Consider the following 26,926-nt stretch of genomic DNA (forward strand, 5'->3'; position numbering starts at 1 on the left):
CCCTCTTACCCCCTTTCCCCTTCCCCGTCCCTCTTGTCTCCCCATCTCCCCTGTCCCTAGCCCTCTTGCCCTCGTCCCTCTTACCCCTTTCCCCCTCTCCTATCCCTCTTTCCCCCATCTCCCCTGTCCCACAGCCCTCTGGTGCCCCCCCCCCCAGCCTATCTGCTTCCCCCATCTCTTGGTCCCTTCCCTTCTGTGAAGCATCTGTCTCCCTATTTTCTCTGTCTTCTATTTTGCTTTTTTATTTTTATTACCTATCTTTTCTTTGGGTTTCTCCTAAAAGAGAAGCCACGCCTGTTTGAGCTTAAGTTCCTTCACTTAGGATGGCAGCAGCAACCTGTCCCTGTAGCCACATCCTGTTCCTGGGGTGCTGTGGTGCATGCGATGAGCCCCGGGCATGGGTGAGTCTGCACGGAAGCTCACCTCCTGGCCCTAGCTTCCCTTCTGAAAAATGGGGCACTGTTATAAATTACTCAAGTTTCAGTGAATATTAATTGAAAACATTCACAAGTCAGTGGTTTTATTATAAATAGGTAGTTAATAGCGCTAATTATTATTTTTGTTGTTTTTCGTAACATGCTGTGAGAAAGCTTGAACACTGATCTTTTTGTTTGGTTTGGTGTAAGTGAGGGTGTAGTACATTTTCATGAAGAGGTCTAACCTTGGTGTTAGTACCAAGGTGGAGAAGTAATAGAGGGATTTGACCCTGAATACAAACAGCTAAATATAAAATCCTGTCCGTTATGTAATTTGGAACTACATTTTCTATTTGAGACTAGACCTACTTTATATGTCAGTCCAGGGTGAATATCACAGATGATATATATATATTTTTTTTTTTAATTTAATTTTATTTTTTATTATGTGTGTGTGTGTGTGTGTGTGTGTGGTCAGCTCAGCCCACCAGGGGGCGGGGCTGGCTGGCATGTGGTGCTGGGGGATTGAACCACGGTCCCTGTGCTTTGCTAAGCTTGTTCTAAGTAAGTGCTTTAGACCACTGAGCCATCTCACCAGCCCCACAGATGATATATTTTTGTTTAGTTTAGAAACTGGTGTGTTAAGTCTTACAAAGATTTTGACCAAGGTACTGGGCCCTTCGGAGCAGCCTAGTCATCAGGCGCTCAGTTGTAGAAGGCCAGATCCCTGCAAGTTTGCTTTTTCTTTAAGTTTAAATTGAAAAGGAGTCTAATGGTTTTTAAAAAGTGAAACCTCCCAAGTACAAATGTCTCTGTGGGAATTTTAATTTTTTTGGTGCCACCAAGTGGGAACATGTTGAATAATGATATTTGTATACAAAATATATTACTTGGGCTGCTAAGACAGACACGGCTACCCTTTTTATAATAGGACCATATCAGTAAACTTTAGATGTGGCCTCCAGGACAGGCTCTTCCTAGCTTGCTGGTGGCCGTCCCTTTGTGTTGCCTCACACATTAGAGGGTGGAATAGCCAGGTCGCATCTCTGTCACCAGTCTTACGAGGGACCCTCCAGAAGGCTCCACTTCCACATGCCATTGTCCTGGAAGTAGCTTCAGCTTGATTTGGGTGGCAGCATCATTTGGCCCAGAGGACCTGCTGAGCCAGAGCAGAGGCCCTCTTCCCTGGAGACCAAAGTCCCCCTCAGAAAGAGCGCTCCTCAGCTTCCACATGACGCTGAATTTCTCTGGAGTCTGCGCCCCTGGTAGTAAGATGCCTGCGATCTTAGGTGCCGTTACAGGGAAGACCCTTGCCCCTGCTTTCTTACAGCTTATAATTCTTGCCTTATATTTAGTAGGCAAGAATTAGGTCTTATGGACTTCTATATCATACCACTCTTCTACCTGCCTGACAATACCCATGTTTGATTATCCTATCTTCTGTGACAGCACAGGACTGATGCTACAGCCTTACTTGAGTGCTCTCTCATTTCTGGGACTTACTCAAGCTGCAAAGATGTCCGTGTGTAAATTGAATTTGTTTTGTCCTTCCTGCTTGTCTTGCAGCGTAGAAGCCAGCTCCTTTGCATAACCCCGGGTAGGAGAGCTCCAGCATGGCTGCTCTGCGCGCATCCCCTTCTCAGGTCCTCAGGGCACCCGACTGCAGCTCTCTCGAGGGCCTTGATGCGGCTGCTTGTCCCAGTGCATATGTGCCTGCTTGCGCCGCTTGGCCTTCTGTCTCCGTACGCACTTCCTTACTTCAAGTTATAACATTGTTTTACAAGACCTACATGCCAGTTAAAAACCAGTACTTATACCAAGAATGCATGTAATTTGATTAGATGTGACTATGCAGTAAACCAAGTGGGACCAGGTTAATGACTGTGCAGATAACTGTCCCCGTGTCACATCCACTGCGTAGCCAGTGACGATGAGATACCTTCACTATGAAGATGCGTCTGCATTTCACCTGCATAAAATGTGAGAAGATATGTAGGAATATGTATTTTCCCTAGAACTGAGCGCTTAGTCTTGTGTGCTTACTAAATGAATCGTGTCCCTAGTTCTACCAGCATGTGTGTCCTTAAATGGTACATTTTACAAGTTACGTGGTAGCTGTTTGTCTGACCCTTTATAGTTAAAAACTCATTCTAAACCAAGTAGAGATACATAGATAAAAGGTGGCATTCTAAATTGAACAGTGAAAGAAGGTAGAAGAAATGTTTTTTAGTTTGTGTTATTTTTAAAGATTTAGTTGGTGATTTATTATTGGAAGTCAAATAAAATTGAAGGTGATTGTAGTCATCCCAAGAGCATTTTCAACTACCGTACGATCTCTTTAACCTTGTTGGTTTTCCTGAAATTCACTAGAGGGCAGCAGTAAGCAATAAAATTTTTATTTTTGAAAAAGATTTTGAACCTCTTTTTTTTCCCAAAGAGGTCTGAGGTTAAATGCAAAAATTATTAGTTAAAGATGTGAATGGTTTGTAAAAGTATTTCAAGCATATTAGAAATTTAAATATTATAGTTGAACTTTCTGATAATCCTTGAAACTTCAGCATGTAAGCTAAAACACAAGCTAAAAGCTTATCAACTGTTTGCTCTCTTCAGACATTTAAAACTTTAGGAAAAAAGTGTATTCTGTCCTCATGTTACAAAAGTTGTTACCTTGAGGGCTGGCCAGATAGCTCAGCAGACTAAAGCACCAGCTTAGGCAGAGTACAGGGACTGGGGTTCGATCCCTGGCACCACAAGCCGTGCCGGCCCTGCCCCCGGGACATGTTGAGATGGTGATTGAGACTAGGCATGGTGGCACATGCCTGTAATCCCAGTTCTTGGGAAGCTGAAAACAGGAGAATCACTGAGTCAAATCTACATAGTGAGACCCTGTACTAAATACATTATTTTAAAAAAAGCTATCAGTGACATACTTTTATTTTCTAAAATCCTTTACATTAAGCTATGTAGGAATTTGGTTCAGCTCCTCTAGTAAGTCATCAATTTAATATAAAGAAATTACTTCATATGATTTAAGAACTCTGTGTTCTTAAAAAGATTTTGGCTAAATATTATCATCTTAGAAAAATTATTTTAAGGGCCAGCCAAATAGGTCAGCGGATTAAAGCACCTGCTTAGGCAGATGCAGCAGTTTGATCCCAGGCATGCCATGCCAGCCCCACCCCCAGGACGTGCTGAGATGGTGATTGAGACTGGGCGTGGTGGTGCATGCCTGCAATCCCAGCTCTTCGGTATGAACACAGGCAGATAACTGCGAGTCTGATCTTCATAGTGGAACTCTGGACCCTGTAGACCCTCACCAAAAAGTACCAAAAAAAAAGAAAGAAAATTTTAGTAAACCTTTGTCCACCAAATAAAGGCAGGAGGAAAGAAAGTTAGTCCAGCGAGCCACGCAGTCCCCCGCAATGTGTGCGAGCCTGGCTGGGAGGGCTGCTGAGGCCGATTTGGCAGCCTGAGTAATGAAACAAGCGTGCAGACCGATAACGTCCAGCGTACACTGTCAGGTAACAGGCGAGGCACCTTTGCAGACCAGGCACAGATCTTGAGATGTGGGCCTATGAGCTGAGAGGACCCAGGTGGCGCTGAAAGTTGCCAGTGCCTCAGGAAGGGTCAGTGTGCTCGCTGAGAGCACTTAGGGTGTGGGTATTGGACAGAAGTAGTTGTGCAAAATTAGAGTGCTTTTAAGAACCACGAACAATTGTGAGGCATGGGATGAGGTTAGCAAGTTGGTGCATACACAGGGTTACATTAATTTGGGTCTTCATGAGAGTAATAAATCTACCTCATTGGAAAAAATGGTGCAGCAACATTTTAAAACTCATGAAATTTTGGTACATTTATATATTTTTCATATATGTACATTTCAGAAATGTGCAGAGATAGAGATACGAATGAACAGAATTGCCCTAGTTAGAATAGTGACGGGACTTTGTATGGCTAGCTGCCTTACAGGCCTGTGTGTGGCTAGCTGCCTTCTGTAATGGTCGAGAGCCACCTTCCCCGAATCCTCACACTCCCCTGAGTGCACTTTGGAAAATAGCCTTTAATTCCAGGAGCATCTTAAAGGAAGACTAAAAAATCTTCTAGGCAGTTAGTACATTGCAGAATTGAATTCATCCAATAGAGAATGAGATTAAGTTTAAGAAGTGACATCTTTCACGTCTGACCTTGTTTGTTGTCCCCAACTCCATCTCGTGGCCCTATCCATCTGCAGAGGAGACTGGGCAAAATAGTTTGGTTGTGAGCTGAAAGGAAAAATGACAAAAGCATTAAAATTATAATTTTATATTGCTTCCAAGTGTGATGTGACTGACAGGTGGTTGTTCTCTATGTTTTCTCTAAAAGTCAACAGTGGTCTGGTTGGTGGTGCACGCCTATAATCCCGTGATTCAGGAGGCTGAAGCAAGAGGTTTGCTGCAAGTCCAGGCCCTGCCTGGGCTGCATAATGAGTTCAGGGTCAGCTTGAATTGCTTAGTGAGACCCTGTCTCAACCAAAGCAAAGAAGTCTTCATGATTCCAAGCCCCGGCCGTGTGGCAGATGCTGTGGAGTGTTCTGTTGGTGATTGCTGTGAGCGGTTATTTGGAGCTGGAGTGAGAGCTTTGTAGTGCATATACTGATTTGTTCCTAATGCTGACTAGTAGGTAAAATTAGAGGTTGGAAGATGTTTAAAATACTTAGCAAAAAAATTGGTTATATTGAATATATAGAACTTCTACATAAACTAATTCATCAGATACCGTGTATGTATTGAAACACTTGTGTTTTCTGAAGTTTACTGCATATACTTGGAGAAAATTATATTTCTTTTATTGGAAAGCAATTTTATAACTTGTTTTTACTTTCTCACATGATCCTAACTTAACCTGAAGCTTTACACGTTACAGTGATACAGTATTTTATTTATATTAAACTTATAGCTTGTCCATCCAGGAACAGTGTTACAAACATAAATGTAAGTGGAAATAAGAGAATTACGCGGCTGCATTTGTGATTCACTTGCACACCCCGGGTTCTCCAGTGACTACTCTTTCACAACTGCCCACTTTTAAGTTACTACTCTTAAGAATGTGTTTAAACTGAAAACTGAAAATATTATTGTGGATAATATGTTTAAATTAACTTCATGAAAAATGTTTCATTTTTAGGCCTATGGTATGTCTGCATTACCTTTAAATCTGATAAAAGGCACTAGAAGTGCTGCGTACGAACGTTTAGAAAACACTGAAGACATGGAGGACGTGGAGCAGCACATCCAAGCGATCAAATCCAAGGCGAGTTGGTGTTTCACTGGGAAGCATAAAATTATAAGTGACTTCGTGATGTTCCCTCAAGATCGGCAAATCCACAAGCTTTTATGTTGCTTTATTGTTTTAATAATGTATCTTTTAAGAACCTTCCTGTTTTTTATAAAAAGTACCTTCTGTATAATAGGACATCGGCAGTTTGAGAAATTCTGTCAATGTTCTAGCAACTAAGAAGGAAAGTTCTGCCTGTTTCCGCACAAAACCTCAGTTATCCTGGTTGTTGCAGATGTAGCGCCGTGTTGTATCGCGTGGTCTGTGTTTCCCATTTTGTGTTTCATTCGCACAAGCTACAGTTTACATTCAGTGAGTTTGCATTAAAGGGAGCTCTAAAAATTTTCTTCCTTATCACTTCAGTTATCATACAAATCTTGTTTAAAGAACATAGGAGAAAAACATTCTCTATTTTTTTTACTAAAGTACCATGGGCCTGCTAAAGAAATCAGTAAGAGCACATAAAAAGAAAAACCACATACTATCTTTGATATGAGGGTAGAGGCAATTATTTTAATATAAAAGAAAATATTAGCAATTCAAAATTTACTGTAATAAAAATATTTTCTAATAATCAGGGTTTATCTCAGAAATACATAGATGATACATTAGCAAATACATTAGTTTAACACATTAAGATTAAATGAGCCCAGGGAGATGACTCAGTAGCATAAGCACTTCCCTGGGCTTAATCCCTGGTTAAAAAAAAAAAAACATGTTGTTTACAGATATCATCCATCAAGACAGTTAAAGAGAATTAATTAACAGACTAGAAAAACCAGTAAGGCGCCTTGCTACAAATACGTAGAAATCATTAGCAACTCAAAGGCTACCTAAAGCATTACTCGCTCACAGCAGCACTAGCTGTAAAGATACTAAAGAATGTTAAGATAGAAATGAGGATGTACAGAAGTCTGTAGAAGGCTCAGGTACATGGAGAAATCTGTCGGCTCTCAGGTCAGAAGACTCAGTGTCCGTGGGTGCTGCTCCCAAGTTTGGTTGGAAATTCAGTGCAATCAATAAAATATAAAAAGTGCAACACACAGAATCTCATGTTTATAAATCTGAGTTCTGAATTCAAACCAAGGTGTAGTCTCTGGGCCAAGCGCGCTAGTGTCCCCTGGGATTAGGTAGACATGCGAATTCTAGGCCCACTTTAGAGCTCTTCTCTAGAGGTGGGGCCTCGGGATCTGTGTCCAGCGAGCTTTTTGGGTGGGTCTTAGGAATGAGAGCGTTTGGGAAGCTTTAAGATGCAGAAGAGCCTGATGGTGTGAAAATGGAGAGATTTTTGTGCTTCTGTGCATCTGCTTATTAGAAGGCTTTCGGGTTTTAACTTAAGCCTGAAGTACATGGTGCTGGGGAGCGGTACCTTGTGCATCTGCCAGGAGCCCACTCAGTGGGAACATTACACACGTTCTCTTTCCTTCTGTCTTTGTATGTTTCAGTGTCACATACAACTTTTTTCTCGATCTTTCAATAAAAGCAAACAGATACACATTTCATCCTCTGCGCATTTAGAAGCCACCTCATCATGCCCGAGGTGCTTGAATTGGGCAGAGGCCAGAGGCTGCAGCCACATGGCCAAAGGGGTGCGGAGGGGCAGGCCCGTGTACAGGAAGGGGCGACGCGGGAGCCTGGAGCCGGGGAAGGTGATGCTGGTGCGGAGTGGCTGGCACATCTCAGAGGCACCTTTCGTGGGTGTTTGTACAAATAATTACCTCCATATAACTTAGGCATATTTTTGGAAAACAGGAAAAATAATTTATACATGTCTACATTTTGATGCTGACATTGGTTTATAAATTTATTTTATTTTATTTTATTTTATTTTATTTTATTTTATTGTACTATTTTTGGTGCCAGGAATCAAAATCAGAACCTTATGTTTGCCACTATACTACTGAGCTGTAGCCCCAGCTCCAGGTTTAGCGAATTTATTGTCACATTGCAGTTGCCATCTTTTTTCAGTTTTTAAATACGCTGAAGGAGTGTCTAACTAAAAATATTGTGTTGTTTGAGCTCCTAATCGTGGGTACTTTATTAAGACCTTGCTGGTGAAGTACAAACAAAACAAAACATCCTTTAATTTGTTCTGTTACTCACAGAGCAAAGATGGCCGGCCTTTGCCAGCAAGAGATAAACGCGCCTTAAAGCAATTTGAAGAAAGGTTACGAACACTTAAGAAAAGAGAGAGGCACTTAGCATTCATTGAGAACAGCTGGTGGACAAAATTTTGTGGCGCTCTGCGTCCCTTGAAGGTAAGTAGAGGCTTAGCCAATTACGCCGTCGCTCTTCTCTTGTTCATGTAGTGCCTCTCAGAGTCTGTTCTCCTGGGGAGTCTGCGTGACCTTGAGTGTGTACATACAAATGCTCGAGCTTGGAATCACAGCTCGCTGGTAGTTCAGGCAAGCTTCATTTGCTCGTGTTTAACACAGAGATATCTGTTATTAAGAAATTTAACGAAAAATACAGATAAATAATGTAATATGAAGGCAGCATATTTTACAAGTTTTACTTTTTTTCCCTATACTTTAGGGAAGGGTCTACAGGGTGTTCAGGGTCTCACTACTAGATCAGACTCCTAGTGATCCGCCTGTCTACAGAGCTGGGATTACAGGTGTGTGCCACCATGCCCAGTCTCAATCACGTTCTCAGTGCGCCCCGGGGACGGGGCTGGGGCTGGGGCTGGTACAGCAGGCTGAGGATCAAACCCCTGGCCCTCACACCTGCTTGCAGGCGCTTTAATCTGCTGAGCTATTTGGCCAGCTTTACCTTTGGCCTAATTTTCCTTTGCTATAATGGTAGGAAATCTGCAATCCATAGAACTTGAGGTTGCTAGCTGAAAGTAAAAGAATCTGCTTCGTTGTTAGATGATGCTTTTGAAAATATGTAAAAAGGTATAAATAAGATAGAAAACTATTTCTAGTTTTCGGAAACCAGATTTGCCAGCCTCCAGCTCTTGGGACTGTCATACCTGAGTTTCAGACCGAGTTAAGGCCAAGTGGTATGATTCTGACCAAAAAGTGAGTAAGTCTTGTGGCCTCAGATTTCTAACCTGGCCTGTTCGTGTCGGGGAGGGGGCGTCCTGAGCACTAGAGTTCACACTCACTGGTGTGCAGGCTTCTTTCAGAAAGCACAGTGAGTGCACTGAATTGAAGTGAGGCACAAGGGAGCTCGAATGTGGGCTTTGACTGAACTTCGAGACAGGTGCTCCTGAAAGCCCCAAAGATGAGTCAGGTTGGACTGCAGGGCCGCTTTGTCTGCCTTGACAATGAGGAAGGCGGTGTACTAACTGCTCGGCCTAAAGAGCTTCTCTTCTGAGAGAGGTTTTGTTATATCATACTCAGTTAAATCATTTAATTTTTAGTATGAGCACTCTTTGAACCTTCTGTGAGACTTATTCATTTTACGTGATGCTGAGGATTGAGTTCGGGGCCTCATGCCTGGTAGGCTGAATTATGCCTCCAACTGATGATAACTTGCCAGGACTTGGCCCCGTCCTGTTTCTCAGGGTGTTTGTCTTTGTAACACTGAATGTATGGTGCCCCCGACCTGCATTTTAGTGTGAGTTCTTTGTAATGTCTTATAAATATTTATAGCTCAGTCTCTGTCATCAGCTGTCTTCCTTTAATTATGTGTGTCTCATTTCGATGACTATGCTTAGATTTTTAAATAAACTTTATTGAGAATATAGATTGACATTATCAAATAAAGATATGTACATGTGTAGAAGATCCACGGCCCCAAAATCTATGTTGTGCCTTGCCTTAGTCCCTTAAGTCAATGTGAGGTCACCCCGATGTCCTCTCAGTCATTAAGGTTTAGTTGTTTTTAAAAGAAAAATAACTAAAATTTCAAAACAAGGTAATAGGAAGGTAATAATGGTTAATACATTGCATATTCTTTAAATTACTCATAGTAGAAGATATCAGCATTTAATTGTCCAAACATTATTAGCACAAACCTTTCTTTTCAAAAAACTAAAAGAAATTAGTAGTGTAACTGTCTTAACTGTCATATATATGTAATTACTGTTTTTTTCTTTAACTGTCTTCCTTTTCTGCATTCCCCCATCCCAGTTTCTCTCTCCTTTTGAAGTTGCTTCCCATTTTGAAATATTTATTGTACATTTTGGATCTTATTTATTCTTTCAGTTTCTCACACTAAGGGGACAATATGATGTTTACACGTGTACATCTGGTTTATTTCACCTATGAGCATGATCTCAAGTTGCATGCATTTACCTATAAAAGTCTTCTTTATGGCTGAGTAATACTTCATTTTGTAAAAAGACCACATCTTTTTTATCCTTTCCATGGTTGATGGGCATTTGGGTTGTTTTTAAGATTTAGCTGTGACAAATCATGCTGCTATAAACATGGGTGCACATATATCCCTGACCACCATGCCCAGCCAAAAAGCTTTAATAAAATGAGATCACAGTTGTTGATTTTTGGTTATAGTTTCTGAATGATCAGGATTTTTTTCATGAAATCTTTGGCTATACCACTTTAAGAGTCTTCAAGAGTTTTACCTATTCTGTCTTCTCTCTTCTACATAATGTTTTTGTTTTAATATTTAGATCTGTGATCCATTTTTAATTTAGTTTCATGCATAGTGAAACATAGGGGCCCAATTTTTATCTTCAGCAAGGGCAGAGCTCTTTTTTTCCTGCATCTTTGTAAAGAAGCTGTCTTTCATCCAGTGAATGCATTCGGCACCTTTGTGAAAAATAAGGTGGTTGAGTATTTTGGAACTGTTTCTGCCTCTTTTACTCTGTACCATTGATCGTTAGGTCTGATTTGGTTTTGTTTTGCCAGTATTGCATTGTTTTTGTCACTGCAACTGTGTTGTATAATTTCAGAGATTCTGATGCCCCCTGCCTTGCCCTTGTTGCCCAGAATTGCCTTTGCTATTCTAAGTTTCTTCTAGTGTCAAATGAATTTTAGGATTGTTATCTCTAATTTTGTGAGACATGTTGTTGGAATTTTGATTGGAATTGCATTGAGTCTGTGTAGCAGTTTCAGAAGTATGACCATTTTCACTGTGTTGGCTCTTCCGACCTGAGGGCAAGGAATGTCTTTCCATGTTCTGATAGCCATGTCAGTCTCCTGTCGCAGAGTACTGTGGTTTTCACTATAGAGGTCTTTTACATCCTTTGTTAGATTGGTTCCTGGGTGTTTTATTTTTTGGATGCTGTTGTGAAAGGTGTTGTCTCCTTAATTTCTTTCTCAGTGAGTTTGTTACTTAGGTACAGGAACGCTGTTGATTTATGAGTGTTGGCTTTATATCCAGCTACACTAATGAATTTGTTTATGAAATCTAGCAGTATTTTATCTTATTTTTTCTAGAAGTATTTTAATGGAGCTTTGGGGATCTATGTAAAGTATAATGTCACTTGTAAATAATGATAATTTAGCTTCTTCCTTTCCTGTCATTGTTCCTTTTATTTCTTTCTTTTGTCTCATTGCTCTGGTTATAGTTTCCAGGACTGTTTAGTAAGAGTGAGCCTTGTCTTGTTCCTGATTTTGGAGAGAAATGTTTCAGTTTTTGTTCATTTAGTGTGTGGTTGGCTAATGGTTTGTAATAGATATCAGATTGAGATAAAGGCCATCTATTCCATTTTTCTGTCGGGTTTTTATCATAAATGGGTGCTAGGCTTTGTCAGAAGCTTTTCTGCATCTTTTGAGATGATCACATGATTTTAGACTGGCTCTCTTAACATAGAATATTAATTACACTTACTGATTTATATATGTTGAACTATCGCTGTATCCCTTGGATGAATCCCACTCAATCGTGGTATATAACAATCTTGATGATTTGCTGCATTTTGTTTGCTAGTATTTTATTGAGGATTTTTGCATCTATGTTCATTGGGGAGTGTCTCACTTATTTTTTTACTCATTGCTGGGACAAAATATTGACACCCAAAATTAAGAAAGGAAAGTTTTATTTAGTTCACAGTAAGTAGAGTCTATCCTCTGCAGACTCCAAGTAGAAGGCAGCAGTTCGTGGTGGCAGAAAACAACGAAGAGCAGAGGAGGAGCTGCAGTTTCAGCATCTGTCAAGCCTCTCTTTTTTCTATGCTGACTGTGAAGACCTGCACTCTTCCAAGGAAGTGGCGGCAGCTGTGAAGAATGGAGCTCTTTCAAAGTGGCAGCTGCAAAGATCAAATCCTCAGAGGAAGTGGCATGGCTGTGATGATCAAGCTTTTCCAGGGAAGTGGCATGGCAAAGATTGGAACTCCTTTAAGGAAGTGGGGCGCACAGAAGCCTTCCTCAACCCCTTTATGTACCATTTTTGTGCAAAATCACTTTGGGCGGGCCCCCCATGCCCTAGGGCGTGGAATCACTAGGCAGATCCATCCAAGCTTTAGACATCTGAAGTTGACACAGTGTACCAACCACCACAGTCCACCCCTTGTCAACTTGGCAACTTCATGTATACTCTTTTAAATCAGTCTCCAGATACAAAGGCATACTTATTAATATTTTACAATGTGGACATTATAACACAGCTTTAGCAATCTATGAATCACTCTTAAGTCTGTCAACATTACATTACATGCAAACCATAACATTTTACCCCTGGGCCCCCCAAAGACTCTTGCACATCTCGTTATGTAAAGGCACTTAGTCTGTCTGCAAGAGTTGCCAAAGTCTTAACAGTTTCAGCATTGCTGAAAAGTTCATGTCCCAAGATTAAGGCAAACTCGTAGCTGTGAGCCCCTGTACAGATGAACAGCTAAATGCTTCCGACATTAAAAAGCACAAGATAAACATTATCATTCTGACAGGTATACACAGGAGGATACAAACCGTTGGGACCAAAACAAGGCCAAAATCTAGAAGGGCAAAAACATTTAAGTTTTGTAGTTCCCTGTAAAACATCCAAAGCAATCTGTAATGACTTGTGAGCTCTGAAAGCCTTACGTGGCTTCACCACTATGGCACTTGTGCTGGTAGCTCCCATTGTTTTTTTTTTTTTTTTTTTTTTTTGGTGCTGGTTTTGCTCTCTCCTTGCAGCTCTCCTTAGACAGTCCATGTTCCTGACCTTTTCAAACTTTGAGGTTTTCATTGAATAGGCTTCTCATTCATAGCTGTATACACCGCCCTCTCGGGGGTACATTGCCTGGCCCCTCAAGCCTTCTGAAATCTAGGTGGAAGCCTTCTTAACCTCAGAACTCCTGCATTCTGCATGTGCCTAAAACCACTGCCATGTGGATGATGCTGAGGGCTACTGCCAGCTTTAGCAGTAGCCAGGCTTTTTTCTCTTTTGGCTATAGGGGGTGAGTGCATGGATTGCTGAGCACTCTAACCCTGACTCTGAGGAACAGATTCTCTATGCTCCTGGCATTTTGGAACCTGGTGTGGCTGCTGCCTCCATTCTGGAACATGGGGCTCTGTGTCTTTTTCTTTAAGGCAAAGTCCCTCACCCTTACAGTTCTGAGGCTGCAAAGGGCAAGGAACTGCCGCTTCCTATGATGCCATCAAGTCATTTCTTTTATTCCTCCTGAGCAATAGTGATCTCAGCTCTATCCTTGTAGTCCACAGCCTTCCTGGCACTTCCTGTTTGGCTTCATAACATTTTCTATCATCTTGCTGGGCTCTTTGCTTCTCATTCTCAACATATATCTGACTAAAAGCCCCCAATGGCCATGCCACTGCCAAAACATTCAACTGCCTTGAGATTTCCTTTGCAAGATTAACTAGTCCACTGTGCTTAATCTCAGTCTTAGGCAGAGTCTCTGGACAGTAACAAAATGCAGTCAGACTTTCTGCCAAGCCATAACATCATCTGGAGTCCAACAACCAATGTTGTCCTCAGGAGAAACCTCCCTGGCCTGGTCTTCATAGGCAGGCTTTCTGTCAGCATTCTGGTCTTCTGAGCTCTGACCAGCATCTCCCATACAGAAGAGCCAAAGGCATTCCAGCTCTTCTCTAGCAGGGGACATCTCCAAACCTTTTTTATCTCTTCCCATAAGCCATTCCCAAAAACCACTGAACAACATGGTCTGGTAGTAACACCAGTGACCCCAATCCTGAACCCAAATTTTGTCTCAGTTATTTTTTCCTCATTGCTGAGACAAAATGCCAACACCCAAAATTAAGAAAGGAAAGGTTTCAGTACATACTCCGCTGGCTCCAAGGCAAAAGGCAGCAGTCTATGGTAGCAGAAAACAACAAAGAACAGAGGAGGAGCAGCATCAGTGGTGTCTATCAAGCTTCTTTTTTCTGTGCTGACTGTAAAGACCAGCATTCCTCCAAGGGAGTGGTGGTGGCTGTGAAGAATGGAGCTCTTCTGAAGTGGCAGCTGCGGAGAGCAAGATCCTCAGGAAGTGGCATGACTGTGATGACCACGCTTGTCCAAGGAAGTGGCGCAGCAAAGATCAAAACTCCTCTAAGGAAATGGGATGCGCAGAAGCCTTTCTTTATCCCTTTATGTACCCTTTTTTGTGCTGAGTCGCTCTAGGGTAGGCCTTCCACGCCCCAGGGTATGGAATCGCCAAGCCAATCCAGCCAAGCTTTGGACATCTCAAGTTGACACAATGTATCAACCACCATAGGGAGGTTGGCCTGTAATTCTCTTTCTCAGTAGGGTCCCTCTCTGGCTTTGGTATCAGGGTAATGCTTGCTTCCAGGAATGAATTTTGGAATATTGCTTCCCTTTCAGTTTTATTACAGAGCTTGAGAAGTAGTGGTGTTAGGTCTTTTCTAAATTTCTTGTAGAATTCAGCAGTGAATGTGTCAGGGCCTAGGCATTCTTTGTTGCTAGGTGTTTAATTATATCTTCAATTTCATTGATTGATACAAGTTTATTTAGGATTCTTATATCTTCTTGGTTCAGCTTTGCTAATACATATTCATCTAAGAATCTGTTCACTCCTTTGTTTTCCATCTTAATAGAATAAAAATTTTCAAAGTAGGTATAGATAATCCTGCAGGCCCTCTTATGACTTCACCTTTTTTATTTCTAATTATCTGGATTTGAGTCTTCTCTTTCCTCTTTTTGATAAGATTGACTAAAGGTTTGTCAACTTTCAAAAAACAAATTCTTGAGCTGGGATATAGCTCAACAGCTAAGCACCTGTCTAGCAAGCTCAAGGTCCTGAGTTTGACCCTGGGTATCACCCCCACCCAAAAAAAAAAAAGCAACTTCGATTCATTGATTCTTTGTTTTGTTTTTTGTCTGCAATGTATTAATTTCTGCTCTGATACTTGTTGTAATTCCCTGCCTCCCTTGTAGGAGTTGTTAGCTTAGTCTGCTCTTCTTTTTTAGAAATTAGAGGTTCATCATTGAGTTGTTCATTGACTTTTGCTTTTTTTTCTGATACAGGTATTCACTGCCCTAAGTTTCACTCTTAGGACTGCTTTCATTGTGTTTTCTAAGTTCCAATATATTGTGATATCACTTAATTGTAGAAACTGTCTAATACCATCTTTAATTTCATACGTGACCATTGGTTCTTTAGGAGGGTGCTAGTTCATGCTGACCTTGAGCTCACTTTGTAGCCAGTTCTGGTCTTGAACTTGCAACAATTTTCCTGCCTCATCCTCCAGAGTGCTGGGATTGCAAGCATGAACCACCGTGCCTGGCTTATTAATTAAATAAGTGTTTCTTTTGCCATTGATTTCCAACTTCATTGCACTACATTCTGATAATTTCAGTTCCTTTGTATTTATTTATGCATGTTCTGTCAGCTACTCTGTACTCTGTGTGATTTATTTTCCCTTACAGCTTTTAAGATTCTGTTATGTTGAATTTCTCTAATCTTAATTATGATATGCCTGTTGGAGAATGTTTATTGATTTTTGGCTAATTGGAGTTTTGTATGTCTCACTTACCTGTATGTCAAATACTTTGCCAGGGAAGTTTTCTGTGATGTGTTTTTGTGCTGTCTCCTGCCTTTTCATTGACTCTAGTCAGTCTTAAGTTGTTATTCTTTGCCTCATCTAGCAGTGGCTGTATTGATTCCTCTTGGTCCCTTGCTGTTTTCAAGGCATCTTTCTTTTCATGTTTGCTAATCACAAGCCTGTCTTCTGTATCTGAGATCCTGTGCTCACATGGGCTTAATCTGCTGTGAGTACTTTCAGTAGACTTTTTATTCTCTTGGGGATCTGCTTGAATCTGCCTTATAGATTCCAGTTCTTTCCTGATTCATGCCTTCTTTAATTTTCTCAAGCTCCCCCCCCCCTCCCCCTTTTTTTTTTTTTTTTTTTTTTTTGTCTGTATCTGCTGTAGTCACTAAGCATGGTTTTCATTGTGGATACCATCTCTGCAGTTGTCTGAGAAATTTTTTCTGATTTGATTTTTTTCTAGAACCTCATTCATTCGCTTTGTTGTTACCACTTCAGGGGACAGGTGGGGGGCTTTCGGTTGTCCCTCCTCATTGCCCCTGCGTTTGCCATTGGTGAACTGGATGCCTACAGTTGCTCCTTGTTTAAATGTCTTCTCATTTCCTTTTTCATTTCATTTCTTGTTTTTATTTTTTTAAGTTTAATTCTTGGGGGACTGTTTATAAATTGCCAAAGATGGGTTGCTTTATTGATAGTGTTTAGGACCCTTAAAATATGACTACTTCCTGAGGAATCTTCCAGATGTAGCTGTGTTTTGGGTTTTGAGTCTCCTGTAAGTTTCTGCCTCTCCAGTTTGTTGTAGATGTGAACTTGCTGCCTTCTGGCCCTGCCCATTTCTTTCGCAGTGTGCTACAGGATTTTCTGTACTCCTTAATCTTTTAATCTTGGTCTTTGAATACTAGGAAGAACATCTGTTGAAAAGAGTTATGTCACTGTTGGTACCAGTACCAGTAGTATTAACACAACCTTGAAAATGACAAACTGAGCTAACCATTAATTTGCCACCTTTAACTGTATGAACTAGATTTGTGGTTATATAACAAAACTTATAACTATAAATTCATATGCGGTATATAAGTTCTTAACATGTCAATTTTGCCCTCAAGGGTTAAAATTTAAAATGAGTTGAGGATTAGGTTTAATTATTTCAGAGTATTACATAAGTAGAATCAGGAAATATAAACTCTTTTGTGGGGCTTCCTTGACACAGTGAAAGCTTTCAAAATTCACCTGTCTAGCTCCATTTTTTAGTAGTTCATTTCATTTTATTACTGAGTAGTATTGTGATGTACCTGTGTCACTTTTAGTTTATTCACTCACTAATGTAAGAACATTTTGGTTGTTTCCGGTTTGAGACTATAATGAATATTGCAGAGGGTAATATTTTTACCCAAATCTTTGTATAAATATATAATCTCATTTATTTCTCTTGGATAAATACCAGGAGTACAATTTCTTATTATAATGTTTAATGTTTGTTTAATACTGTAAAAGCCTGCCAAAATATTTTTCAAAATGGCCCTAGCATTTTGCATTCCCTTAACAGTGCGAGTTTTTCTAATTGCTTCATATCCTTGTCCATTCTTATGTAGTGTTTGTAAGAATCAGGCTAATGTTGGGCAGCGCTGTTTCATGGTTTTGCTTTCTATTTCTCTGGTTAATGAGATTGAGTGTCTTTTTGTATGTTTATTGACTGTATATCTTCTATAAAATATATGTTTAATAAGCTACAATTTTATTTTTTAAATATGTATTTTGAATTGACACATAGGGCATATTTATGCAGTAGTGTGACATTTCAGTATATATATTGCAGTATGTAACAATCAGATTAGATTTTTCTGCTGAGTGAATTTCTAGAATTCTCTATACTGCGTGCACTTTTGCACGTATGTGTATTGTTAATATCATTTCCTAGCTTGTGGTTTGTTTCCTTAATACTGCCAAGTGGATAGTTGCTGAGTTTTGATAAAACTCAGTTTATTTTTGGCTCATATTTTTTGTGTCTATCCTGAGTTAACACACATTTTTTCCTGTTCTCTTCTGGAAGTATTAATGCTTGTGCTTAGGTTGGTGATCACGTTGTGTTACTTTTATGACCAAAGATTGAGGTTTGCTGGTATCCCGGTGTCTGGCACCATTTCTTGTCAGGGTCTCCTTTGCTGCTGCCTTGGATGCTCAGATTGCCTCACTGTCTGTGCCAGAGCCTGCCTCTGAGCTCCTTCTCCCCGAGGGTCTGTGTGTCTCTGCTAGTGCTGCCTCACTAGAACTGTACCGTCAGCCAGGGAAGTTAGGCAGCATAAGCGTAAGCGCCTCAGTTTTATCTTCTCAGCAGCATCCTGCCTCTGCTAGATCTTTTGCTTTGCATTACAAGCTGGATTGAGTTTATAATCTATGAGGTAGCTACATTATTTTACATTATCGAAAAGTTTGGGGAGAATTGATTATTGTTATCATTCAGATCTAAAATGTCCCTCCACCCCCACAAGTTTCATGTATTTAGAAGGGGGCTTCGGGGATGGTGGCCCCGTCTTCACAAGGGCACTAACGCAGTGCTGAGAGCCTAACTGGATGATCTTATTGGGAGGTGACTGGAGCGGGACGTGGGATCTGGTTGAGGAGTGGACCGTGGGGCGTGACCCTGGACTGTGTCAGGCCTCTGTCCCTTCTTCTCTGCCTGTTTCTCTCACTCTGAGGCCCCTGAAGGTTCTTCCACCGCGCCCTTCCACTGTCTGCCCTTTCACAGGCCCAGCATGAACAGAACCAGGTGACCTCGGCTGCAACCCCTGAACCCACGAGCCCAAGTAACGTTTCCTCCCCTAGGCTGTTTTTCTCACGTATTTGGTTGCAGTCAAGAAATCTAACCATATTCAGAGCTATTTGCAGTGGTGGCACTTCATAATAAGTAAGGTTTGGGTTCCAGTTTGATCTGGAATCTGCACACATGGGAGCCTCTTCGGGCACTGTGGTGCACATGGCGGGCCTCCACAGCCTGTAAACATATTTGTCTGTTGCACATACGGCACTGTTGATTTTATGTGATGTGCAATAGAAACAAAAAAAAGACTGTATTTAAAAAATGACACTCCTTGGTGTTGCTGGTTGAAAGGTAGAAAAGACAGTGACATGTAGCCTTAGGAATGGTGTCAGCTTCCTAGGTGACAGCCAGCAAAGAAAAAGGAAGACTTGAGCTCTCTGCCTCAAGAAACTGAAGTCTACCAGTAATCCGCTCCTTTCCCAGCACTGGCAGAAGGGGCACAGCATGGTGCCGTCTTGTATTTGTGACTTCGTGATACCTTAAGCAGAAAGAATTTGCCTGAGCCACACATTCCCAGCGCTTCACCCATCAAAACTGGAAGCTGTCGCAGGGCGTGTCACCTGCAGCTAGTGTTGGCTGCAGTAGTTTTGTCATGGCCACAGTGCAAACCTATGCACTTTTTAAGCTGAAAACTCAGGATAACAATAGTGAGTAACTTAACGAATACTAGACAACACCATAACCACATTTTATGAAGCCAAAACTGGGAGAATCAAGGAACTACGACTGTGACAGTGATAATAGGAGATTACTGTACACCATATCCAAGGAGGGACGCTGCAAGTAGGCAGAATAGCATGAGAGCATGAAAGACCCAGATGTAATCCATAGTCTGAATCTCACAGCCTTACCTTGGGTAGTAGGAAATACACCTGTCCTCCAAGTGCACGTAGAACACAAGAGTTGAGTATTGTGGTAATTAGGTCTTAAAGAAGATATCAGTACATTTTATAAAGTAGAAAAAGATATATGATCCAAATTGCATTGTGGACCAGAAAAAAAGGTGTTACTGTAGAACACATTAGGAACAACTGAGTTAGGATAATTTCACTATTAGGTAACAGTGTTACATCACTATTCACTTCCTGGTTTTAATAATTAAATTGTGATTATGTGAGACGTATCTTTGATTTTTAAAACATATTGTCATAGTTTGGGGTTTCTGCAAGGTGAACAGTATGATACAGGACACTTTTTACAAGATTACTTTATAATGAATCACCCAAAGAATCATAGGCAAATAGTACAGGAAATCTGTCTGCACACTAAAGACCACAGCATCCAGCTGAGGGCTTGGAGCCCACAGTCATGTCCTGTATGAGTCCAGCTGAAGACCAGAGCCCATGACAGTGCCTCCCACAAGTCCAGCTGGAGGCCTAGAGCCCAGGACAACGTTTCATGCAGGCTCACTTCACAGATCTGTGCTAGGAAGACCCAAGGTCAGGGGTGGAGGCTAGAAAGTCTGTGCCAGCAGGCTGAGGGGTCTGCACTGGAGCCAGAAAGCGACACTCAAGGTAAAAACCTGAGCTCCCCCCAAAAGGACTGTAGCCATCCTCGGTGACAGGATGAGGATGGCTACAGCGATGAGGAAAGCTGAGTTCCCATTAGGAAAGTCAATATGTCAAGCTTCTCTATGAGGGTGAGCAGTAGACCATCTTCCCTTCCAGAGCCAGGAAGCAATGCTTAAAGTAAGGACCAGAGCACCCCCAAAATGAACTGTAGCCATTCTCAATGACAATGAATCCTGGGCTCCTCATCCAGCAAGAGTGACCAAGTTCACCAGGAAAGCCAGCATGATAAGGTCACTCCGCAGAGTGGGCCAAGAGAACCAGCTGCTTCCCTGACACCCTCCAGCAGCCTCTCCAGGTCTGCCTCATACGCTGCTGGCAACAACCCTCAGTGGGCCTCCTTCACCCAGTACCATGCTAGTTCAGTTTAACTGGGTATAAAAGTTGACCACCAGTTGGCAGTCCACCACAAATAGGTACCAAAGAGTTTTATCTGCAACTTAAAAGAGTTCAGCTGTATATATGAGGGAAAAATAAATAAGATCAAATATTGCTATTTGGAGAGTTTGGGTTAAGTGTATGATACAGTTCATTGTACTACCTTTTCTTACATCTGAAAATAAAAGGTTTTAAAGCCTTGAGTACCTCTTCCCTACCCATGTGTAGATCTTGGCCTGCCCTTCCACTTTCTTCACTGTCAGGTTCTGTAAGAGCTTTCCGTAGAGTGCCATTAGAGCAAGTAAGCAGCTTCCAGTAGAGAGTGGAGGAAAGTGTAACTGCGACACAGAGCTCAGTGGCGCTGCCTTGACCCATCACTGGAGAGTCTCTGTAACTTGGAAAATAAGGTTTTCTAATGGTAGCTGAACCGTTCTGATCTAACATTTAAAAAAAATTATGAGCCAGGCACTTGTAACATAAACCTATACCTCTTAGTTAACTCTGTTTACACAGAATTGTAATTCCTGTTATAATGTCCTATCAAGATTTGCTAATGAACTGCTTAGGCAGAGCACAGGGACCAGGGTTCGATTCCCCACATCCTGTGCTGACCCCGCCCCCAGGGCACACTGAGACTGTGATTGAGACTGGACGTGGTGGTGCACACCTATAATCCCAGCCCTTGGGAGGCTGAAAACAGGAGGATCCCTACAAGTCCGATCTGTGTAGTGAGACCCTGTAGGCCCTGTACTAAATAAATAAAAAAAAAACAGCAAAAGATTTGCTAATGAAAACTACATGGTTATCCTCTTAACAGCGAGGAATATTTCAATTACTTAATTTAAAGGAAGGACTGAGATCCCTGCCGTTCCTAACTTACAGCTGAACATGGAAAGTCAGATGGCCATCGAGAGAAGAGAGTTTAATTTGCATTAAGACAAAATTGTCTGTTCAAACTTTTAACATGGATCAACTTGGCATCTTTTTTATTGTAATCTTCTAATTTTCTGGATGACTTTCCTACGGCAGTGTTTCTCAAACTTTAATATGCATAAAATTGTCTGGAAATCTCGTTAAAATACAGACTCTGATTTAGTCAGCCCGAAGCAGGGCCCAGGCTTCTGTGTTTATGGCAGGATTCCCCGTGACAGCCTTGCTTTTGGCCTGAGTAACAAGATTGTGTGCAGCTCGAGAGATGTCTGACTTCGGCTTTCTGTCCTCATCGGTATTAAAGATTAATGATACTAGAAAAAGACTCCCCTTCCCCAGACCCTTCAGCCTACATGTAAAGCACATTTCCTAAGGGGGAAAAAGGAGGAAGAAACAAACTTCAAACAACTATTGCCCTTGGCTGAAAGGGAAGGCAATACATACAGGTATTTTATGTTAGGCAGTATTAGTAATAAAGCATGACAACAATCACCTTTTATTTTGCATTTATGACTTCAGTTTGGGTCTCTAGGTATGGTAACTTTTTATTGGATTTCTGGATACACACACCTTGTTTTATGGATACAAGCACTCTGCTCATGCAGCCTGTTAGGAGGCATGTCGTGAAAGAGAAACACCCCCGGTTGTTGCTTTTCACACTGCTTTGGAGTTGTGCTCCACTCTGTCACACAGCTTGAACTCTAGGAGCAGACATTCATTTGGATTAATGAGCATCTTAAGCACAATTGGAGGAAATGGAGAAGAAGTTGATGTTGCTGCAGCGGGTCTCTCCACTTCCTGGCCATGGTGAGAGGCAGTTGCATTCCATCTGCGCTCCTCACCTAATGCTCTGCCTCACCCCAGGCCACAGCAGTTGAGCCAGGGGACCACGAGACACAGTCAATCTCAGGTATTTTGTCACAGCAGCACAAAACTAACATACAACTTGTTTTAGCTTTCTTTCTTTCTTTTCTTTTTTTTTTTTTTTTTTTTTGCCGAACTGGGGATTGAACTCAGGCCCTTGCGCTTGCCAGGGCAGCGCTTATTCCACTGAGCTATCCCCCCGGCCACTTGTCTTAGCTTTCTTGTTGCTAAGACAAAATAATATCTAAAGTTAAAGAATGAAGGGATTTTTTCTGCTCAGTTTGTAGGTGTTTCAGTCCATATTCATACAGTTCCAAGGAAGGGTAGAATGGTGGAGGGGTGTCCAAGAGGATGGGTAGCCCATGGCAGAGCAGGGCATGCAGAAGGCAGCAGCAGCACTGGCAGCAGGAGCAGCAGCAATGGCTTCTTCTGCCTGGGCTGAAAGCCTGCTGACTAGTGCTACCCATGGGGGGCGGGGGGGAACCCTTAATCCCAGCACCACGCATCCTAGATCCAGCCACCTCTGAAAACCCCACCTATGACTCTGTGGCTCTTTGGGGGACATTTAAATACAAGCCAAGGCCCCAACCAGTGAAAAAGTAGGCCTGTTTCAAATAGACTACTGCTAGTTAGTAAGGACGTGAAAAGGTCCTCTGAGTCATCTGCCGTTAGGGAATCGCAGATGCAGGTGCCAGTGGTGGGCCGCTTCCCACCTACCGTTAGCGTGGGGAAAGACCCTAAAGAAAGTCTGACTACAAACCCAGCAAGGGTGAAGAGGAGGAGGAACTCATCCTTTGCTAATGAGAATGCGCACTGGCACTGTCGCTTTGGAAGGCAGTGGGGCAGGGTTGGTTTTTTTGTGTTTTTTTTTACAAAGCTAAACATAGTTCTGTAGAATTCAGCAATCATAGCCCTGCTTGTTTGCCCCATTGGGTTAAAAACTGACCATACAAAAGACTGTACTCAGATGTTTATGTGTAACTGCCAAAATACAGACACAATCAGAATGTCCTTCAGTAGGGCAGTGGATAAACTGCAGTCCATCCGTATAATGGAGTGTTACGTAGTGCTAAAAAGAGCTTCAATTCACAGAAATTGAGGGGTCTCAAACACATAGTGCTTAACAAAGAAGCCAGTCTGAAAGATTACATACTATTCCAACTCTCATACTTGGAATAGAAGAACTGTAGAGACAGTGTAGTGCTCATTGGCTCTCAGGCGCTTGGGGTGGAGTGGGGCAGGATGAATGGGGGCAGGCCCGGGGACGTTAGGCCAGTGGATCTGTTCTGGGTGGTACTCTAAGGGGAGGGGACACATGCATATCCACTTGGCAAAGGCTGTAGAATGCAGCGCAAAGACTGAATTTTAATGGAAATTACTGACTTAGGTAATAATAGTGTGTCAGTGCCGTTCATCAGCTAGAGCGAAGGTACCAGCCTAAGCAAGATGTTAAGAGTAGAAGAAATTATGTGGGGAGAGAGGTTATCTAAGAGTGCTGTAGGCATCTTGAATTTTTCTGTAAAGCTAAACATACATTAAAAATAGAATCCATTACATTTTTAGAAATCACTGTTTCTTACACTGTTGCTTCTAATAACCACATAGTAAATTGCCATTGTCAATCAGTAGGAGGTTGGCTTAATGAATTGTAACCACCACACTAGAGAGTACTGTGTTATACAGCCATTAAAATGAAACACTGCCTATTTACATTTTTAAGTCATCTTGAAAAGGCACTTAAGATACTGTTCCGGACGTGTTGTGTTTAATGGAAACTAACATCCAGGTGGCAGACGCTGCCTGTGGTGGCCACAGTGCTCATGTTCCTCGGGTGTACCTGAGCAAGCTGCCCCGTTCACTCCCTGCATCCCTTCTGGAGGGCTGTGTGGGAAACTGTGACGGGAGGCGCCGTGCGAAGTGAGCGCGGTGATTAGCGAGCACAAGTGCGACTTCCCGGGCCTGTGATCTTGTAGCCTAGCTTTGTTCTTTATGCTTTGTTTTATTTCTGTTTTCTGAGCGAGGCTTTTGCTGTGTAGTTCTGGCTGGCACTGAGATCACTGGGATTCTCCCACCTCAGTGTCCAGGTGGCTGGCTGTGTGCCACCATGCCTGGCCTGCTAAGCTCTGTTCTGAATTTTATTTTTCTTGTTCCTACTTTTACTTTATTTTAATTTTTAATTTAATTTTATTTCATTTTGAAAAGTAAAAAACAAGCAAAAATAGAAAAAGAAAGAAACAGGGTAACATGCAACAATACATATGTTATAAATTTTCAAAAACAACTAGCAAATTTACAATGGCCACATTTTTATCATAAAATCTATTGCTCAGATTAATAGATATATTTATGCAAGATAGGGGAATATTGACTTGCTTTCAAGAAGTCTTAATTTTTTTTTAAATTTTTTTCATTTTAATGAGAAAAAAAGATAAAATAGCAATGAAACAGTTTCAAAACAGCTTAGTAGGACCGTTACAGTAATTAACACTTTGCATATTACTGTCTTTTTCTTTTTTTATTGTAAGGAAAAAGAAATAGCAATGAGACAGTTTCAAAACATGTTAATAGGATAGTTACAACAAGGGAACACCCATCTCTGACAAAACAAAAAAGGGGGATATAAATGAAGGACCATTTTGTAGTGAAAAACAAAATATATGTATGTATATACAAAATAGGATAGATATATGGCCATTTTCTCTTAGTTCAATGAGAAGAAAGATTTGTACTAATATTGTTTAGACGAGATATCATGTCTGCATCCTGTACTCTGAATAACTACTATGAAGACAACAATATGCAATGTATTAATTATTCTGTTCATAATTTTCAGTGGCGGTTGTTTATTCGTCTGCCCCCCTTGATACAGACCTTTTCTGCATGTGGCCCATTCCCCAACTTGTATTCCTGGTCTTCTTCGTATCCCTTTTATATTACTGAGGTGAACCTCATTTGACCTACCTTCACTCCCTTCTGTGTACTTAATGTGCTTTGTAACCCAGATTATTAGGTCCCACCAGAGTGGGTTTCTTCAGCAACAGGCATGTATTTCTCAGACTTCCTGAGGCTGGGAAGTCCAGGATCCAGGTGCTGACAGATCCATCCTGGGGGCTTCCTCACTGCGCTGCGTGGGCTGCCTTCTCGCTGTGTCCTTGCGCGGTGGAAAGAGCAAGCGCTGGTCTCTATTTTATGAAGTTGTAATTCCGTCAGGGGGCCGCCTCCCTGAGCTGCTCGCCTGATTCCCTCCTAGAGCCCTTCCAACACCATTGCGTTGGAGGCTAGTGTTTTACAGGAACTTTGAGGCATGTGCATTCATTCCATACTAATAATGTAGGTCCAGATATTCAGAGAAAATCCTTGGTCCAAGTAAGATCCAGAATTTTTTGTATTTTAGAGTAAGTATACACACCCTGCAGGGTCTTACTACAGCTCTGTGGATTGTTTCTTCTTGAGTTCGTTTTGGCAGTGTGTCTGAGAAGATAGCCATTTGACCTGTCTTTCATCTTTCCTCTTTGGTGCTGGCCTGCTGAGCCCACGTTCTGCGTGGAGCTCCCCACCTAGGCTCCCTTCCCCTCATTTGTCCCGTTTGTTTCCACACCGCCTTCAGACCTCAGGGCTTCCTGGAGGAGCGAGGACCACGCTTCACGTGATGAGCTCTTCCGCCTTGTGGTTTTGCGGGCTGTTTTCCTTCTTAGTTTTCTATGTGTATATATGGACGTCGGAGTGTTAGTATGTGGAGTTGGCTAGTTTCTTGGATATAGAAATTGTTTTCCATCGTGTTTGGAAAGGCATTGGCCAGCCATTCTCTCATCTGGTTTATTTTGTTGTTGTTTCATGATTGTGTTGTTTTCATACTCTTGCTTCAAATTCTATTAAACTTAATTGGTCTGCTTGATGGTTTCCCACAAGTCTCTAAGATTCTTCTTTCTTTTCTATTTCTTTCTGTTACTAAGATTGGGACATCTTAATTGATTTGTCTTCACATTGCAAAATCTTTTCTTCTGCTTGTTCAAATCTGTAGCTTAATAGTTCTAAAGAACTTTTTATTGCAGTTATTTTTTCTTTCCCGGGATTTCAATTTACTGTTAAGAAATAATTTTTATCTCATCATTGCTATTATTTGCTGATACATTTTTTTAAAGTTCTTTGAACATATTTAAGCCAGCAATTAAAGTTTTTGTCTAGTAAATCCAGCAGCTAGGTTCTCTAAAAAGTGACTATTGTGTTTTCCCTACTGTATTAGTTGTTTCTAGCCATCCTGTTTTGGTTGGTTGTTTCATTTATTGTTTCATTTTTGTTCTTACTAAAATCTGAAAAATTTTAAGACACATAATTTGTTGTTATAATGTTATTATTTCTTATTTGTGTAGTAGCTTTGTGAACTTATTTTATAGTCTGTACTCCATGTTGTACTGGTCACTATAATTGCTGTCCAGGTGGCTTGTTAAAGATTGGACAGAGATCTTCTGAAACATTTAGATCTCCCAGTCTTTTCCTAGGGCTCTGTGTGTGCAGTCCCCTACCTCAGCATGTGAGAAGGCACTTCTGTAACTTCACCCGGCCAAACTGTCAGGCAGAGGTGGGATTGTGGGCCTTTGCAGACATTTGCTGAGCATGTACACAGCCGTGAGCATGCACAGGCTTTCCCTTTTTCCAGAAATGTCAGAACTTTGCTCAGTGTCCATCCACCCACCCACCCATCCATCCACCCACCCAACCATCCATCCACCCACCCAACCATCCATCCACTCACCCACCCACCCACCCACCCACCCATCC

General features: G+C 41.6%; 1 protein-coding gene across 1 annotated transcript in view; it reads left to right on the forward strand.

Moving 5' to 3' along the window:
• The window catches only part of Lmbrd1 (LMBR1 domain containing 1), a 108,167-nt gene that overhangs the window by 56,815 nt on the left and 24,426 nt on the right, over window positions 1–26,926 (forward strand). Inside the window, exons 8-9 of the mRNA XM_023718734.1 lie at window positions 5,580–5,705; window positions 7,835–7,987. Coding sequence (XP_023574502.1) covers window positions 5,580–5,705; window positions 7,835–7,987 — 279 coding nt within the window. The remainder of the gene's footprint in view (window positions 1–5,579; window positions 5,706–7,834; window positions 7,988–26,926) is intronic.

This window comes from Octodon degus, unplaced genomic scaffold (assembly GCF_000260255.1).
Source record: "Octodon degus isolate 3935 unplaced genomic scaffold, OctDeg1.0 scaffold00061, whole genome shotgun sequence".
NCBI classification, from domain to species: domain Eukaryota; kingdom Metazoa; phylum Chordata; class Mammalia; order Rodentia; family Octodontidae; genus Octodon; species Octodon degus.